Source organism: Podarcis erhardii (genome assembly GCF_964252035.2).
Source record: "Podarcis erhardii genome assembly, chromosome: 6".
Classification (NCBI taxonomy): Eukaryota; Metazoa; Chordata; class Lepidosauria; order Squamata; family Lacertidae; genus Podarcis; species Podarcis erhardii.
In genome coordinates, this window is record NC_138510.1 from 91,508,698 (window position 1) to 91,528,940 (window position 20,243).

The 20,243-nt window shown below is 44.3% G+C and overlaps 1 protein-coding gene across 2 annotated transcripts in view; it reads right to left on the minus strand.

The window, feature by feature from the left end:
• KIFAP3 (kinesin associated protein 3) overlaps window positions 1-20,243 on the minus strand; it is a 76,446-nt gene that overhangs the window by 28,783 nt on the left and 27,420 nt on the right. For both annotated transcript variants that reach the window (XM_081865852.1, XM_081865851.1), the window contains exons 12-16: window positions 11,521-11,629; window positions 10,470-10,582; window positions 9,558-9,723; window positions 5,784-5,909; window positions 2,295-2,393 (exon numbers count right to left, since the gene is read on the minus strand). In XM_081865852.1, the coding sequence (XP_081721978.1) occupies window positions 2,295-2,393; window positions 5,784-5,909; window positions 9,558-9,723; window positions 10,470-10,582; window positions 11,521-11,629 (613 nt within the window). The remainder of the gene's footprint in view (window positions 1-2,294; window positions 2,394-5,783; window positions 5,910-9,557; window positions 9,724-10,469; window positions 10,583-11,520; window positions 11,630-20,243) is intronic.

The following is a 20,243-nucleotide window of genomic DNA, read 5'->3' on the forward strand; positions in this document are numbered from 1 at the left end:
AAAAGCCGCTAAAAGCCGCTAATCCGCTAAGCCGTCAATGGGCTTGCTTCACAAGACGAAAAAACCGCTAGACGAAGAGACTCGCAGAATGGATTAATTTCGTCTTGCGAGGCACCACTGTAACTTGAAGCCACTGGTCCTACCTGTCAGAGCAGGGGTAAACAAGCTTACTCCATGTGACAGCTCTTAAGGTATTTGAACCTATCTCCCCCTTGGTCCTCTTTTCCAGGCTAAACATCTCCAGCTCCTTCAACCATCTTCATAAGGCTTGGAAGAAACACACATCTGTTAACATTAAATTACTGAGACGCGGGTGGCGCTGTGGGTTAAACCACAGAGCCTAGGACTTGTTGATTAGAAGGTCGGCGGTTTGAATCCCCGCGATGGGGTGAGCTCCCATTGCTCGGTACCTGCTCCTGCTTCGAAAGCATGTCAAAGTGCAAGTAGATAAATAGGTACTGCTCCAGCGGGAAGGTAAACAGCGTTTCCGTGCGCTGCTCTGTTTCTCCAAAAGCGGCTTAGTCATGCTGGCCACATGACCTGGAAGCTGTACACCAGCTCCCTCGGCCAATAAAGCGAGATGAGTGCTGCAACCCCAGAGTTGGTCACGACTGGACCTAATGGTCAGGGGTCCCTTTACCTTTACTGAGAACTCTAAAGAAAAGGGAGTGTGCTTTTTAAGTGGGAGATAGACTTGCTATTAACAATGCTAGAAGGGAAAACAACCATCAGGTGTTTCTTTTCATTACATTTGGAAAGCAGGAATACAGATCATTCCCTAATCCCCTATTACATCACCGCCCACAGTAACTGATTTTGAAAGCATAAAGATATGCTAGAATCACATGCAAAACGGAAAGAACAGCCATTTGTTTTGCATATGTACATGTTCCCAGCGCCACCCATTAAGCTAAGATCATATGAACATTTTATTAAAGCTTGCAGCCTTACTAAAAAGTCATGTAAATGTTTATGGATACAAAAAAAATACAGTTGTTATGGAGATGGTTTAGCACATATGCTAATAAGCTCATTCTATGACCTGACTACACTAAACAACTTCTATTCCAGAGCAAAAATGAGTGTTATAACATACTGTGATATTCAACTAAGATTTACTCAGAACAGACTCAACAAAATGTACATTACTAAGGTCCAGTAATTTTGATTGGTCTACTCTGAGTAAAACTGAACGGAATACCCCCCATAGCTATGATCCCATTCAGCGTCAACAGCAGAGTTCACAGAAGAGCAGCAGCAGCAGCTTTGGAAACAAAAACTACAGATCAAAAACCACAGCTATTCCTGCCATCATCCTTTGAAACTGACCACCTACTGCCTCTCCTCCTGTTGTGAATGAAGACATCCAAGATTAGTGACAGGGATGGGGGTGGACAGAAGAGGAGAAGGCATGTTCTTTCGTTTGCTATCCCTTATAAGAACAGAAACACAGCTGTGAAGGCAACACAGAATAATTGGATTGCCAGCCCTTTTGCTTTTGCAGAGCTCTTGTTTTTAAGAAAGCTGCGTGACACACAGAAGAGTAACAAATACACTTTCACCGTCACTCCATCTCCGTGGTAGGCATGGCTACAGTCATTACATTTGCCCCGGGAAGGCACAGGAATCCTGGGAGGACCAAACTAGTAACCCCACAAAGGAGTTACTCCTCCTCAATAAATAGCAGCTTAAGATACAACACCAATATTAGCTTCAATTGCTTCACTGCATCTCTAGAAAATAGTTGGTTATTTTTTTAAAAAAAATGATCCTAAAATACAAAGCGGACATGGGTGGCGCTGTGGTCTAAACCCCTGAGTCTCTTGGGCTTGCCGATCAGAAGGTCAGCGGTTCGAATCCCTGCAACGGGGTGAGCTCCCATTGTTCGGTCCCAGCTTCTGCCCACCTAGCAGTTCGAAAGCACGTCAAAGTGCAAGTAGATAAATAGGTACCGCTCCAGCGGGAAGGTAAACAGCGTTTCCGTGCGCTGTTCTGGTTCGCCAGAAGCGGCGTAGTCATGCTGACCACATGACCCAGAAGCTGTCTGCGGACAAACGCCGGTTCCCTCAGCCTAGAGAGCAAGATGAGCGTGCAACCCCAGACTCATCCGCAACTGGACCTAATGGTCAGGGGTACCTTTACCTTTAAAATACAAAGCAATTCCATTTCAAATAGAAATGCATGGTCTGTGGTGAACCTATAGTGAAGCTACCTTGAAATATGAGCTTCTGCATATTCTGTAGAACCAATAAAAGCACTGCAGAAGGACTATTTGAACTATAAAAGAAGGATACGAGTCTCCTTGATTATGACATCTCTCGTAGCTTGATGGAAGACCATCTGGTAAAACACATAAATGATTTGGCACACAAACTCGTCATCTTCTTGCTGAGCTATACAAAAGGAAAAAGAATTGCCCCGTCAAACTTTAAATCCCCAATTACTAGCATTTAATCATGAAGATGATGCATTAAATTTCCTAGATCATAATCCACATGAACATATACACTAAAAACACACCAGTTTTAACCAAAGTTCAGGAGTGGCATTTGTCTGAAGGTTCTCCAGAGTTACTTACAGAAGGGGAGAAGCATGTGCTTATAATTCCAAGGGACATGCTGCATTGGAAGGAACTCAATGCCACTACTTTCTACAGCTTTCTACATATTCTTCTCGCTTTGGGGGGTGGGGGGAGGGCAGAATATGCTACCAGTCTTTCCACCCTATTTTACTTTTGGAGATTTGGAAGATATGCACTCTGAGTTAGCACACTGGTTTGCTCCACCCACTTAACCCCAAGAATTATCTTTGCTCAGGCCACTTCCATAAAAAAAAAAGTGAAAATCCCACCCTCTAAATCCAGATAGCTCTGCTACCTGGTCTAGCTCAAAGCAAATATAGTGGTACCTCGGGTTAAGTACTTAATTCATTCCGGAGGTCCATTCTTAACCTGAAACTGTTCTTAACCTGAAGCACCACATTAGCTAATGGGGCCTCCTGCTGCCACTGTGCCGCAGGAGCACGATTTCTGTTCTCATCCTGAAGCAAAGCTCTTAACCCGAGGTAATATTTCTGGGTTAGTGGAGTCTGTAACCTGAAGCGTATGTAACCTGAAGCGTATGTAACCTGAAGTGTATGTAACCCGAGATACCACTGTACAGTGGAACCTCAGTTTTTGAACATAATCCATTCTGAAAGACCATTCGGCTTCCGAAAAGTTTGAAAACTGAAGATCAAAGGGTGGCCAGAAAAATCCATTGAAAAAATGGAGAAAGCTGTTTGAATTCCGAAGCGCGTTCAGAAATGGAAGCAATTACTTCTGGGTTGTCGGAGTTTGGGTTCCAAATTGCTCATCAACAGAGATGTTCGAGAACTGAGGTTTCACTGTAAACTAGGAGTCCCTGGTCTGCTTCAAGTAAAAAGTGACTCCTTGTTTGTTTTTTAAACTAGTTCTGAAGGAGGAAGAGGTGGACAATGGAGGTGGTTGCCTGCATTAAGGACAGAGGGCAGGGCTTTGGAGAACAACTCTCCTTGCCTTTAGGACAGAACTACCCAGTGCACTCCGACTCCACATCCAGGAAATCTGGGCACCACTTTTCCTGAGCAAAGCAGCACCAAGAAGAAGCAATGTGTAGGCAGAAGTGGCAGTTTGGAGAAAGGAATTTAATTATTATTATTATTATTATTATTATTATTATTATTATTATTATTTATTTATACCCCGCCCATCTGGCTGGGCCTCCCCAGCCACTCTGGGCGGCTTCCATAGAAAGCAAAAATACAATAAAATACCACACGTTAAAAACTTCCCTGAACAGGGCTGCCTTAAGATGTCTTCTGAATGTCAGGTAGTTGTTTATCGTTTTGACATCTGCTGGAAAGGCGTTCCACAGGGCGGGCGCCACTACCGAGAAGGCCCTCTGCCTGGTTCCCTGTAGCTTTGCTTCTCGCAATGAGGGAACCGCCAGAAGGCCCTCGGCGCTGGACCTCAGCGTCCGGGCAGAATGATAGGGGTGGAGACGCTCCTTCAGGTATACTGGACCGAGGCCATTTAGGGCTTTAAAGGTCAGCACCAACACTTTGAATTGTGCTCGGAAACGTACTGGGAGCCAATGTAGGTCTTTCAAGACCGGTGTTATATGGTCTCAGTGGCCGCCCCCAGTCACCAGTCTAGCTGCCGCATTCTGGATTAGTTGAAGTTTCCGAGTCACCTTCAAAGGTAGCCCCACGTAGAGTGCATTGCAGTAGTCCAAGCGGGAGATAACCAGAGCATGCACCACTCTGGCGAGACAGTCCGCAGGCAGATAGGGTCTCAGCCTACGTACCAGACGGAGCTGGTAAACAGTTGCCCTGGACACAGATTTGACCTGTGCCTCCATGGACAGCTGTGAGTCCAAAATGACTCCCAGGCTGCGCACCTGGTCCTTCAGGGGCACAGTTACCCCATTCAGGACCAGGGAATCCTCCACATGCTCCTGCCAACTTTCCACACCCCTGCCACTTATTTTCCGGCTGGCATCCCAGATCTGTGTTTGTGACAGAGGCACAGGTTGGAATAAAAACCACTAGGAAGAGAATTATGGAAAATGGCAGGCAAGGGAAAGGTTAGACACCCCCCACCTCCTAAATTTCTCCTCTCCTGCTAATCACTCATGCCCTGATACCAGGGAAAGTAGCAGTCTCAAGTTTCAAGATGTGAAGTAGACAGAATGTGCAGTTTTCAGGCTTAATCTACATGTCCATCTCACATCTGGAAAGTCAGGAATGTGTGAACCGGTGCCAGATTGGCCTGAAGATAAATTGGGCTTTTAAAGTGTTCCAATTCAAAACTCAAAAAATCTCAAGGGATTTTTGAGTGTTCATCTTGAAGACTTGAAAACCCAATTTATTCACCACACCCTCTTCACTACTAGACACCCCCCCTTCCTCAAGTAAAATAATAATAATAATCCTTAACTTGTGGAAGGGTGGGGTCCTCAAATTCTGTTCAGCCTTGGTAGTAGCCACTCCCCTGAAATATGTGGTTCCCAGGACCCTGCTGACTCAAGAGGGGCTGGTCCTTTGTCAAAAGTCACACTGAATTCCCAAGTCGAAACCATCTGAAGCTCAGTTCTGGGTTAGTGATGTGTTTCCGCTTTCCTTTGAGCTGAACTGAGAACAGCTCTCCAGAGAGCATGTGTCCCTTTTCTCAGCTCTAAGCCATGCCCCGCATGTGAGCTGCTGCTTTTCACCAATGCATCCTTTCGTTACAGCTGAAAGGAGTCTTCTGTAGATCATTACCCCTTCTCCTTTGGCAACGGAAAACTTCTTTAGCTTGGGGAAAGGCAAGGGTTGGGAAGAATAAAGAGATGGGGCATAGTAGAGGGAAGGTACAAGCCTAATTTCTAGCTCGTCCAATGTCAAAAGAAGATGGATCCAAACATGAATAATAGCCAGCCTTCTTGAAGAAGGGGCAGAGAAGAGTTAGCATTTCAAGTCCCAACCTCTTGAATATTATTGTTTTTAATGAGAGGTCTAATCAGAGGAGTTGCTAAGCTGAAGTAAATTGCTCTCGTTGAAAAAAATTCCACAGTAATTTTTGTAGAATGTTTTTTTTTTTGAAGTGGTATATCCACTGAAAGTATTTGTCTCGGATGAGCATCAGAGGGCAACAAACAATCTAACATTAAGTAAGCTTTCACAACATAGGTTTAATACTCAAGTGCTTACAGACTTGTGGAACTGGGAACTGTGCGCACACACAAACAAACCCCCAAATCCATAGGAAATTCTTAATAACATACCATTTAGTAGTTCAATGAGTGCTGGAATAATCCCAGATTTAGCTAGCAGCGCTGCGCAAGAATCATCCATGGACACTGTGCCAATCATTATCACCACTTCCAAAACCAGGTCATCTTCTGCAGAACCTAATAAATTTAACAGAGGAAGGGTATTGCTGAATCCTACAGACCAAGCTTTATGCCGGAAGAAAGCCACACTCAGAGAGAATATTTCAATATGGCCAGCAAAACTTCTTTTTTTTAGCAGCAAGCAAGCATTTGAGGTGTCTGCTATACTGATGCAACATCCTTGTTTAGCCTTCAGCCCCAACAAAGTACAACAGGGTCACTGATCATAACTCCTCTGCCCCATTCTAAACTCTTTTTTTTAACCAGTGCAGTGGACTAATAGCCAGGAAGGCTTTAGGACAGGACCTAGGTCACAGGTTCTTTGAGACAACCATTGCTTTGGGAGTCACAATATCTGGTTAGGGATTGTTAGCTCCAGTGCTATTTTTTCTAAACAAATGTTTAGGGGTTCTCTCATTTTTACTCAAGAAAATCACAATTTTATAGTTCAAATCGGGGAAAATAAATACAGTAAACGGACAAAAGTACAAAGATTCACAAAATGTTTAGGGGTATGTGTACCCCGGGGTCCCCCCAGAAAAAAAGCACTGGTCAGATTCATGGGTCCTTCGAAGCATTTTCACCAGCCCTGCACCCGTTTTACCAGAAGTCAAGCTCAGTTTATTGGTCCTCATTCAGCCCAGCACTGCAGCCAGGCTCCAGTCCAGTTCCTGCACCACTACACATGATCCAGATATTATGGAGAAATAGAGCTGAGTGCCATCGGTGTACTGACGACAGTATGTTCCAAATCTCCCAATGATCTCTCTCAATGACCTCATATATATGTTAAATAGCACTGGGGACAAAACTGTGCTCTGCAGAACGCCATAGCCTAACTGCCACAGAGCAGAAGAGCACTTTCTCAATACTAGGCTGACCCTGGAAGTAGGAGTGGAACCTCTGTCAAACATGCCTCTAGTTCCCACCCTACAAAGTTGGGTCCAGGAGAACGCCATCATCAAAGATATCAAAAGCTGCAGAGACACTGAGGAGAAGGAGTAAGGTCATGCTTTACTTGTCTTGTTCTCTCTATAAAGGTCATTAATCAGGGCAACGTTGACTGATTCCGTCCCAAAGTCAGCACTGAACCAGACTGCAATAGGTCTAGATCAGTGTTTCCCAACCGGTGTTCCGCGGCACACTAGTGTGCCGCCGGACGTTGCCTAGTGTGCCGTGGGAGGGAGGCGGGCGAGTCGGGCTAATCCTCCGGCCCCGCTCCCCCGGGGAACGTGCCCCGTCATCCGCTTCTGCCTTGCTCCCTGTGACAGGAATTCCCCAAACTGCATCAGCATCTGCCGCTTGCCCAGCAGCCCCGGCGCTGCCTTGCGCCCGGCGCCCCCGCCATCCTCGGCGCAGGGAGCGAGGGGCGCGCAGGCAGGCGCTGCCCGGCGGAGCGACGGCTCCTTCCGAGCGGCTGGCAGTGTCTGGGCATGACTGGCCTCCCGCCTGGTCCCGCGGCGGCTGCAGACGCGGCCGAAGCAGCGCAGGGAAGGAGACGCCCGGCCGCCCAGCCCCGCCCCGCACGCTCCCACTCTCTCTCGGCGGCCGGGGAGCGGGGCCAAAGCGGGCCCCCACCTGAGTGGTGGCTGCGTGAGCCAATAGGCGAGCTGGGGCAGAGGGGGAGGCGGGGCTCCGGAGAACAAAGGAGGGAGGGGGCACCCGGGAGAAGGGGGCGGGGCGGGAGGAGCGGGGAGCGCGGCGCTGCGCCCGGGACGCCCCAGTTCCGCCGGGCTTGAAGCCGGCGGCCCACCTCTGCTGGCCGTGGAAGGCAGCCGGGTCTGGGTCGCGCCCCGAGAGTGGCGGGGTCCGCGCACAGCCTGCCCTCCAGGCTGGGAAGTGGCTCCTAGGCTCCGCCTGAAGCCACGCAGAGCCCGCAAGGCGCCCTCGGCGCAACTTGGCCGGGGCAAAAGGCGAAGCTCTGGAGGGAAAGGCGGCCGGATTCCCCTCCTCGGCGGGTCCGGTGGTCTCCCACCTCCTCTGAGGAAGGGTCTCTTCTTCAGCTTTTCTGATCCTTCGTGGCCCCGTTGGGAGAAGCCGAAATAAATAATGGCCGTGCCATTAAAGTTCTCTCTTTTATAAAAGGGATCCTAATAGAATCGTAGAGTTGGAAGGGATCCCCAGGGCTATCCAGTACTGTACAACCCCTGCAGTGCAGGAATCTCAGCCATAGCATCCATGGCAGACAGACATCCCACCTCTGCTTAAAAACCTCCAAGAAGGGAAAAACCTCCCGAGGGAGACCATTCCCCTGTTGAACAGCCCTTACCAGCAGAAAGTTCTTTCCCATGTTTAGTCAAAATCTTTATTGTAACGTGAATCCACTGGTTCGAGTCCTACCTTCTCTACCTTCTATGCTGTTACTATTTTATTTTATTTTTTTTACATAAAGTAAAAAGTGACCTTTCCCCATCTGGCATGGTGGTGTGCCTCGAGATTTTTTTCATGAAACAAGTGTGCCTTTGCCCAAAAAAGGTTGGGAAACACTGGTCTAGATAACAGGTATATTTAAAGAAGGTCTGCTGTTACACCACCAACCCTGCCTTGATCACCTTCCCCCCAAACAGGGTATTTGTGGTTGGTCGAAAGCTGTCACAAAGCATTGGGTTCAGGGTGGGCTTCTTTAGGAGTGGCTGTACTACTTCCTCTTTAAGGGCAGTGGGGACGATCCCCTTAGGCCAGTGATGATCAAACTTGGCCCTCCAGCTGTTTTGGGACTACAACTCCCATCATCCCTAGCTAGCAGGACCAGTGATCAGGGATGATGGGAACTGTAGTCCCAAAACAGCTGGAGGGCCAAGTTTGGCCATCACTGCCTTAGGTAAAGACATAATTACCACCTCCTGGACCCAGCTGGTTAAACCTTGCCAGCTAGATTTGATTAGCCAAGACGGACAGAGCTTGAGAGGGCACATACATGATCAAGTGCATTACTATAATGTGTCACAATCATTATTACTGCAGAAAGGGAAAGAAGCCTAGATAACCCACAGGTGTTATAACACTGTCTGATCTGTTCCTGTATTTGTTAATCATTTGGCAAAGTAAAGTCAGCTTTCTTGGTTTATTTAGCCAAACAGAGAAATCAGGATTTAAAGAGCTGTACCCTTTCTATTTTAGCCCCTGTAACCTCTAAAAGGCTGCCCCTAAATGTCAGGACACCATCTGGAATGGTGGTCCATAATGTGCAAACAGCTGCCACCAGCAAAGAAAATCAGCACACATGTGTCATAAAACACACACCATCAGACTCTTCTTTGGATTTCTGGTCAGAAAGAGTTTGAGCATAGAAGCCGCTGGCTATTTATAGGAAAACTATATTTCAATGCTTGTACAGATGTGAAAGCATATCTGGGTAGTAAATGAAAACATATGATTATTGGTTTATACCTCTAGAAAACTTGCTTTCTGGATATGGGGAAAAGCCCCCTATATCGTTTCAAAAACCTGACTAGGATATCTGATGTTTTCGTCTGACTGAGAAATAGACCGTGCCTGGATTGTCAATTGGGATTTTAGCCCAACTATGAAAGTTTGCTGAAGTGTTACTTTATGTTCTTCAACTTCCCAAAAATCAAAGTAAAACCCATGCAAATTAATGAACCTACAACCATGCCACACAGCAAAAGAAAGTATCTTGAATTACTAGGCATTCATAATACATACCTGGCTTTAATTTATCTTTGAGGTATGGTACCATTTTGTATTCTTTCAAGACAAGTTCCCAGTCCAAATCAGGCAATGTCAAATTGGCCAGTGTTCCCAAGCATTCGATCACAAATTCCTCATCTTCATCATTTGATACCTGGGCAGCTAGGTCACCAACATAATCCTAAACAAACAAATAAAGCAAGCATTTAACAAATAGACTGCATGCATAAAGGAAAAGGCATTGGCTGTTATAATGCTGGTGAACTGGAATGAGCAGGTGTGCCTAGGTGGTTACTAAACTGCTGATTATATTAGAAAGATAACACACACGCAATATTTATTGTGGATCCAACATCAAGAGTGTACTTTGGCAACAGAAACCTTTAACTGCTCTTCCTATGTCAAGCTAATGAATACTTTTTCAGTTCCAGACTGATTATCCAGTCCAACAAACACTTTTTTACATATGAAAATCTAAATTTAGAAAGAAGTGCTATATGAATGCCAACTACACTTTCAAAAATACTTTCAAATACATTCTCAGTATTCAAAGCACTCCATACACATGGTAACAGCTTTATAAAGGCAAGTCAGATATTCTTATAAGACAGATGATGGCAGGGATGCTGATGTCTGAACGCTCAGTAATCAGCTACTGCACAGCAACAGGAAAGACAGAAGAAATTATCTTTTTTTAAAAAAAAAATACTGGCATGCAGTAATACAAACTAGAGAAGTCAGAGTTTACACTGTTTACTATAGTATTCCAACATAATTATGTCATGTGAAGTGAAAGCATTTGCAAAGCTGCAAACGATCAAGTGCAGTGTTCAACGTGAAGTTATTTTATCCATTATTCAATTTCATTAAAATGAAACAAGTCCCCCACCTTATGACAGGTAGAAATTACTTATAAGGCATGCTTACAATAAACAAAATTTTGGTTGGCCCATCATGCTGAGAGATGTTCCTAATCATCTTCATCAATAATGGGTCCTTGAATTTCAGTGCTCTCTTCATCAGCATTTTCAGTCCATTTCCTGAAAAGAAACAACCCCAATGAAAGGGGAGGGAGAAATGTATGAACCAATTGATTATAACATTTTGTATACAACATTAACAAAGAGACCATCCAATCTATTTACATTGTACATGATGCCTACTCTAGTTATGTAGGACAAACAACAAACAACATCACATCCTGGTAGGGGCTTGCTATAAGTAGTCAACAAAGGATGGTATGCAATGCTAGTCCTACACAGAGTAGACCTACTGAGCTGTCTATTTATGTCAAAGGTAGTGGTCTTGATTAGATTGCTCTCCTGTAAGCTGCTATCAGTGATAGCATGTTTTGTTGTTTATTTTTTTAATGGGGGGCGGGAGAGACTCTTTTAAAAAAGAAAGAAAAAAGACTGGCTTAGTAATTTGGTAGAAAACTTCCCTTCATTCATTCTTTATTGAGATTTATCTCTTCCTTCTTCCTAGAGTTGCAGGGAAGATGACAACAACAATCATATACAAAATATATTATACATTTTTTTATAATCTTATAAACTACATATGTATATATACGGAATATTACATCTTTCTAAGGAAGACTTATCATGAACTTTGCATAGCAAAGTCTTATTTGGCCAGTCTTTTGAGATTTTCAAGTGTCAAAAAGTATGCAGACAGGGCTAATCTGGTAGACATTGTATACCCGGACTTCCAAAATGCTTTTGACAGAATCTACTAACTAAAGCTGTTGAATAAACTTAGCAGTCATGGGGTATGAGAACAGGTTCTGTTGCATATCTGAAACATGGAACAAGAAGGTAGACATAAGCTGGCTGCTCCTTCAACTAAGCAAAGTAAGGTCCTTTAAAGATCTGTATTGGAACTGGTTTAGTTTCTAAATCAAGTCAGGGTTGAGCCAATCCTCATTCATGACATTATTCATAGTTAAGCAGTTCCTCAGCCATAGTGGAATACTCACCTTCACAAATGAGTTGTACATTTCTCTTGTTAGCTGCCAGGTTAATGCAAAAGGAAATGAGCTCGAGGTCGACACGTTCATCAGGGCACTCAAACAACATCTTCATTAACTATCAACACATAAATGTCAAGCAACTGCATTAGCAGCAATAAAAATGAACCCATCTCTTACATGAAACCCACATGACAGGCGAACTAATGCCAGTGTACTGGAAGAAGCAAAGATCACCAGTGTTGAAGCAATGATTCTCCAACATCAACTTTGTTAGATGGTCATGTTGTTTGGACTTAAAAATGGAAAGCGTAATGCTGGTGGTCAACAAAAATGATTTAAAGATGCTCAAGGCAAATCTAAAAAAAAAAAGTAGTATAAACACTGACAACTGGGAAACACTGGCCTGAGAGCGCTCCAACTGGAGAACAGCCTTTTACCAAAGGTGCCATGGGCTTGGAAGATGCTCAAACTCAGGACAAAAGGGAGAAACGTACTAAGAGGAAGGCACACTTGGCAAACTCTCACCGTCATCAACTCCCGCCTGGAAACCTATGTCCCCACTGTGGAAGCACATGTGGATCAGGAATTGGCCTCCACAGTCACTGTTAAGACCATGTTCATGGAAGACAATCTTACTCGGCTACGAGTGATCGCCAAAGAAGAAGACAGCCACATCATCTCAATTTATTTGCCCCATGCGTTGCTCAAATATGGTGGCAGACCTTGGTGAAACAACTTAGGTCACCAATGAAAATGTGAGTGGAAGTTGTGCAGCAGCTCTTTGTGGATGGTGTTCTTGGGCAACTTTTAGGCAGGGAAAGAAAGGCAGTAAGTTAGTCCTAGAGCAAAAAAGTATATGGAAGATAGACAGTGTAACAGGCCAATATAAATGATCAAACACAATCAGTATAGGATGCAGAAATGTGTGGTGTATGTATGATGTTTTTAGGGTGGTCTTTGGCTATGGGGTTGGGCAATGTCAAAAGTCCATAAAGGTTCCTGCACACCTCGTTCTTGGTTTCTCTTACCTCCTTGAGAGGGGGTGGGTGGGTGTTGGGTTTTCTTAATACAGTATTGATGTGGTCAACGGTGCTACTCAGTGGTATGTGTTTGTTTGTAATAATGATTTGCATGGCAGCACACCTGTGAACAATCGATGCTTCAGCACACCTGTATTTTAACAATGCAACTAATTAGAGGTGGAGTTATGTGATGCAGCGATGTGATAGGGTAATTGATTATTTTGAAAACTGTTATTTAAGTTGACCAAATGCTTTGTATGGTACTGGCTGGTGTAGAGTGGTGGTGAGTTACAGCTGTTTGAATATTATTTTAAAATAAAGTAAGCAAAGATATTGCGGGCAAGTTTTTATTCAATCGCCCCAGTCGCTGCGCAAACTCGGTTGGCGAAGAAAGTCCAACAGTGGGGAGACTCTGTTGCAACAGAAAAATAAAGATCTGCCTTGCTTTCACTGGATCCTGCCGCTATCCATTCTTCTCTGACCAATCATGGACTTAGGGGACTTATTTCCATGGAGGGTTGGGCAGCAAAAGCCAGCCCCGCTATTTTTCTATAACAGGCTCCTTATGTATTAATTGCGAGACATGGTCGTGTGGACTTATATATATGTGAATTACTCTTAAATGCCTTACACAGTATAATCCTACGCATGTTTACTCAGAAGTCCCACTATATTCAATGGGGCTTACTCCCTAGTAAATGTGTAGTATTTCATCATTAGAAAGATATTTGACGGATATGTTCATCAGAATGGAATTATTTTATTGGGTTTCAATATGCAGAATTTTATGTTTGCGTTTATTATTAGCTTTTCTAAATCAACTACAAAGGAAGAAGCCATGCTCTCCCAGCCACAGTTCCCTCGACCTGAGATCTGGGAATCACAATGATAGACCTTCTTTGCAAGGCAGTTTTTAAAGCATTTCACCCTTAACAAAATTAACGCCACATGTTTCATTTGCAAAAAGGCTGGGGTCAGAAAGAACATGATGAGTATCTGTTCTTTGCCATACTTGGTTTGCAAGAAGAAAAACCGCTGCCCAATCGCAGTTATGCTAAAATGTTGCATTTCGCTATTTGAGGCAGCTGTCACTTGCAAGAGAGAAATGGTTTCAAACAGAACCATGAACTATTGTTTCGAGACAATGAATATGTGATTTTAAGACTTTTTATCTGCTTCTGATTTGACCCAGGAAATCTCGCAAGATTTGGACACCCCATATAAATACAGGGAAGTAGGTTCACATAAACATCCTCGACTAAGACATACAATTTGGCCTCATTCCTTATCTCTTAGGACTTAGGTGTACAGTGGCGGTTACACACTGTTAAAAGGGTACCCATCTCCTCCTCCAACAATACAGCACTGCACTAGAATGCAGTGAAATAATTCCCAGCCGATTTCCCCCCTGCCCTATGCTGCTATCAGACCTTTGGGCACACTCTGTGCCCAATCAGCACAAGCGGCATTTTAGCAGCGTTACAATTCCAGTTTACATAAATATTTCCTTTAGGAGTTCCAGTGCTCAGATCCTTTCTGCTTCCCAATCCTAAGGGATCAAAAATGTATTTGCCCTTTTGTCTTCCAGTATGAGGGCTAGAGTATTTTTCCCTCCAGGAAGAAATGGAAACAGCACAGTTCTGTAAAATGTCATCAGTTAGATTGCTAAAGTGGGTTCTGGCTCCGTAATTATATTATGGCCTCTCGGTGATGAGGTTAAACCTGGTTTAACTAACACATATATTTTACAAGATAAATTGTCATCCATAATACGCTCCTAATGAGATCATTGAGGCTGCGACTCATTGATTAATATGGATAATTAAGGGCTTTTGCAAAGATACATAAAAGAAGGGTTTTTAATCTTCCCAGCCAAATGACTGATTTTATCTTTATCAAAATGCCTTAAAGATAACCCACTCTCTAAAATTTAACTGACCTTCCGTCTGCTGCCAAATACTGTTGTTTCTTTCTGTACAGTGACAAAAATTATTTATTTATCTCCCACCTGCCCTCCAAGGAGCTCAGGCAATGTACAAACTTGTACATTACTCTATTGTATGCTTATTAACAACTCTGTGAGATAGTTAAGCCAACTGGCCCAAAGTCAACCAATGAGCTTCATGGCTGGGCAGGGTTTGAACCCTGATCTTCCAGGTCCTAGTCCAACACTATACCACCCTACCTCTCCATCTCCTTGGTGAAACTTTTGGTTCATGTTCTCATTCTACTGCAACTTTCTCTACTCTGGCCTTTCATTGTCACATCTCTGCCCTCTTACCTTGATCCAGAATTTTACCACAAGAAACATTCACATCTCTCAAGAGTTCACATTGTGTGACACTCTTTAAGATTTCTACGCTAGCTTCAATCCAGTCTCCTATCTGTTATAGGAATTCTAAGGTCTCAAATATAGAATAATCATATATAGAATAAACATTGATAATTGCACAGGGTAAACACACAAACATATACCGGTACTTTATAACCCACATGTCTAAAATAGTACAGGAGAGCAACCCAAAAGCCATCTTGGTTCTTCTAAAGACTCTCAATATTTCCTCTGCCTCTTTAATCCCCCTTGCCTGAGAAAACGCAGGCAGATAGCAGTCAGGGGGAGTTCCTGAAGGGATTCCTCTCCTATATCAATGAACCTTCCTGTTATTGATTATCACTGTTTGCCCAGATGCTCTGCACTGAGGGATGTCTGACTGGCATCCCAATTGTCTTATCAAATGCTAATGTTTTGTATAAACTGTGTCTGGAACTATGTTGTTTTGTTGTTGTTTAGTCATGTCCGACTCTTCGTGACCCCATGGACCAGAGCATGCCCGGCAGCTTGGTCAAACTCATGCTGGTAGCTTCGAGAACACTGTCCAACCTTCTCATCCTCTGTCGTCCCCTTCTCCTTGTGCCCTCCATCTTTCCCAACATCAGGGTCTTTTCCAGGGAGTCTTCTCTTCTCATGAGGTGGCCAAAGTATTGGAGCCTCAGCTTCAGGATCTGTCCTTCCAGTGAGCACTCAAGGCTGATTTCCTTAAGAATCTGGAACTATGTAAAACTTGCTAAATCCTCAGGAATATCACATCTTGGCCTGCCTGAGACACAGTAACCCCACCTTATGTGTGATGTAATTTCTGACGGTTCGTAGAGGGGATGAAAAACCCTTAAAAGAGATGTTTTTTATTGGTTCTGGGTCTCTCTTGCCTCCTTGGAAGGAGGGGAGGGAACTCTGTTGCAACAGAAAAACAAAGATCAGCCTTGCTTTCACTGCATCCTGCCTCCATCCATTCATCTCTGACGGAACATGGACTTAGGGGACTCAGCTGGGCAGCAAAGGCCAACCACCCCTATTTTTTTATATCAGATTCAACACATATCTTTTGTTTTTACCTCTGGCATCCTCAGTAGCCCTGTCCCCCCCCCCCTTTTGCCCCTGCAGGTCTGCCATCCTCAACTGCTGGTAGGACTTTGGAACACCCATGGGAACAGATCCAAACCATATATTAAGGCACATTCAATGCACACTGAAATGCACACATAGCTCCCCCCACCCAACAATGTACCGTATTTTTCGCTCTATAACACGCACCTGACCATAACACGCACATCGTTTTTAGAGGAGGAAAACAAGGGAAAAAACATTCTGAATGAAACAGTGGATGTATCATTTTTGTGCTTCATGCTGTGGCCACAGACATGTGATCTGATGGTGAATTTGGGCTGACCCAATGCAAAAATCCTGAGAATCCCTGTGCATCCATGGTTTGTAACCACGTTTTTGCACCATTGCAGCCCCAGGCAACAGTGGGTGCGTGATTTTTTGGGGGCAGGCTGTAGCCATGGACATGCTATGTGCTCTGATGGTGAATTTGGGCTGACCCAATGCAAAGATCCTGAGGATCCATGTGGATCCATGGTTTGTAACCACGTTTTTGCACCATTGCAGCCCCAGGCAACAGTGGGTATGTGATTTGGGGGGGGGGCAGGCTGTAGCCATGGACATGCTATGTGATCTGATGGTGAATTTGGGGTGACCCAATGCCAAAATCCTGAGAATTCCTGTGGATCCATGCTTTTTAACCACATTTTTGCACCATTGCAGCCCCAGGCAACAGTGGGTGCGTGATTTTGGGGGGGCAGGCTGTAGCCATGGACATGCTATGTGATCTGATGGTGAATTTGGGGTGACCCAATGCAAGGATCCTGAGAATCCCTGGGGATCCATGCTTTTTAACCACATTTTTGCACCATTGCAGCCCCAGGCAACAGTGGGTGCGTGATTTTGGGGGGGCAGGCTGTAGCCATGGACATGCTATGTGATCTGATGGTGAATTTGGGGTGACCCAATGCAAAGATCCTGAGAATCCCTGTGGATCCATGCTTTGTAACCACATTTTTGCACCATTGCAGCCCCAGGCAACAGTGGGTGCGTGATTTTTTTGGTGCAGGCTGTAGCCATGGACATGCTATGTGATCTGATGGTGAATTTGGGGTGACCCAATGCAAAGATCCTGAGAATCCCTGTGGATCCATGCTTTGTAACCACATTTTTGCACCATTGCAGCCCCAGGCAACAGTGGGTGCGTGATTTTTTTGGTGCAGGCTGTAGCCATGGACATGCTATGTGATCTGATGGTGAATTTGGGGTGACCCAATGCAAGGATCCTGAGAATCCCTGTGGATCCATGCTTTTAAACCACATTTTTGCACCACTGCAGCCCCAAGCAACAGTGGGTGCCTGATTTTTTTGGTGCAGGCTGTAGCCATGGACATGCTATGTGATCTGATGGTGAATTTGGGGTGACCCAATGCAAAGATCCTGAGGATCCCTGTGGATCCATGCTTTGTAACCACATTTTAAGTGGGGAGCGAAGGAAAAACAAAGAAGGGACATTAGAGGGGTGTGCAGAGAAGCAGCTGGCTAAGAATGCAGGAGAGGGATTTAACGGGAGGGAGGAAAGAAAGGCAAAAGTTTCCCCCCACCCAAGCCAGCCATCTCTCTCTCTCTCTCTCTCTCTCTCTCTCTCTCTCCCCTCCCTCCCTCCCCCTCTCTCGCCCTCCCCCCTCTCTCCCTCCCCCTCCCCCCTCTCTCTCCCTTCCCCCCTCTCTCTCCCTCTCCCCCAGCAGCACCGGAGCTTGCCTGGAGGGGAGGGGCTTTCCCTGCTCTTTGTTCCGTTTCAGCAAACACAGCAACGAAACAGAGGGGGGTGGGCAGTAAGACCCTGAGGCAGAATGCAGGAAAGCAGCCGCTTCCTCTTTTCAGGTTTCGCTTCTCCGTGCAGCGTGCAGCGCCGCGATTTGATTTTTGCATGATTTTTCGGCTCCAGGGACCACACATTCGCTCTATAACACGCACAGACATTTCCCCTTCCTTTTTAGAAGAAAAAATCTGCGTGTTATAGAAGGAAAAATACGGTAGTTTTTATGGGATGGGAATTGCAGCTCTGGGCGGGGAAACTATAGTGTTATGTACTGAAGTTCTCACCCTGGGACAGCAGGGGGATACTGTAGATAGTTATGCAAATGAAGGATCGAAAGTGACGTTCAGTGATTGGCTAGTTTTAGAAAGTTGCTACAGTAACGTTGTACTGGAGCTCTATATAAGCAGGCTGACTGAGCCCTGCAGTTCAGTTCTGTTCTGGCCTCTGAAGAATCGCAGTGTTGTCTGATATGTTCACCCACAACTTAACATATAGTTCCCAAGATTTGGTTGGGGGTGGGTGTCACATGCTTTGAATGTATGGTGCAGACCTGCCCTCAAGTCTTTTCTTCCTTACTATTCCACATGCCTGGAATACTCCTTTAATGTTCAGTATGCCTAGAGTACAACACCTTAGAGTACAACACCTTATGATTTTTATTTTATTTTATTTTAAGCATTTATAGACTGCTTTTCAGCTACACAATTGCCAGAGCAGTTTAATAATTGTGAGCTCGTACTGCAGCAATGAAGAAAAAGATAATGTAATAAAGAACTGCAACAGAAGAGAGTTTAAGAAGTCAGAAAAACCTTTCTGTAGCAGCAAATTTCACAGTTTAACAACGTACTGTGTGAAGGAGGACTTCTTTTTACCTGTTCTGATGCTTGGTTTTCATATCAAGAATGGGGAATGCTACAGAGCAGGAATTAAACATCTGCAAAGGATATATCTGAAGAAGTGTGGATGCACACGAAAGCTTATACCTAAAACTACTCAGTTGGTCTCTAAGGTACTACTTTATAATTTTTAAATTCTTCTGGAAGTATTCTTTTAAAGACTTTCTTAGATCATATAACTTTTTGGAAGACTTGATTCTTTTAAGGGAGGTATTAGGTTTCTAAGAAAAGTCTTTTTAAAGAATTGTTTTAACTTATTTTGACCTACTTGAATCTGCAAAGGACTTAATCTAAAAATGCTAAAGGGGCTCCTCCAACTAAGTCATACGCAGTGCAGACCCATTGAATGAAATGATTTCACCTGTAGTTTGTCTGTAAATTATCTATTGTATTTAGAAGATAAAATTGTCCTCTCTTAATTAAATGAAAAATGAATTGAAGTTAAAGTGTGCTGCCAGCGCTGAACTGCATTCCTGTAGAAAGGGAGGGAAGTCCTGTAATTTTATCTAAACGAGTTCAAGTTTTTAGAATAATCCTTTGGTACGAGCTCCATGTTTCCCATTATGTCTTCATTTAATTTGATTGCTACTCATGCCACTTCAAAGGGGAGTGTAATTGCTGCCAAATAGGAAATATTAAAATTAAATTTGTTCTGCTTTTACTATGTCCATTGTCATCTTTTCTTCATTTAGCAGGAAAGCAGTAAAAGGGCTGCAGCGTGTGCAACGAAGAGGCAGTAGTTTTCAATCAGACAAGTCCCATATTGAGTATCAGATACCACAGCCCAGGACTAAAATCACTGTGTCTAGACTCTCTGGCACCTGACTTCACTTATTTACCAGTGACCAGAGGCCAACCCCCACAGCTTTCCGTTCATACACCTCAGTCCAGCCCTCTCCCTCTCCCCGGCTCAAACATCTTTGAATGATTATGCCAGAACTGCATGCCTCAAGAATCTCTCTTGACTGGCTACTCCCTCACTCTTAATGTTTGAAGTAATGCTCTGGTTTCTGAACTTCAGCAGATAATGGTGGACAAAAGCAAAGGGGGCTGTCAAGAGAGAACGTTTACCAGCATTAAGCTAAAAAGAAGCTTGCAGATCAAAGAGAGGCCCAACTGACAACTGTGATGGAAAAACATGTGGATAAGTAAGCTGCAGAGGGGTTTGCATACTGCTCTGTGGAAGAATATTGAATATCACGATGACATCACAGTACAACCATGCCCTTTGATTGGCCAGGCTATTACCTATAAATGCTTTCATAAACATCTGGATGGCATTTGCACCTATTTAAATAAAGCATGCACTGCTGGGGTCTAAACAAGAATGGACTGTTAATGCTCACTTTTAACTCTTACTACAATAGCACCCATTAACTCGGGCAAGGCATGAGAGCCTTCCAGTGATATTGCATTCCTTTCAGCCACTAAAAATGGTTTTTAAAAAGATAGCAACCCAATGAACCTACAGGTTGCAAACCGAAAACCCACAGAAGCGTCTAACTCACAAAAGTGAGTTGATTTGCAGTCTATGTAGCACTTTTGTATAACCTCCAGTTACAAGCCTGAGAATTCAAATTTATTCTTTTAAGACCTAAGTTCTCACA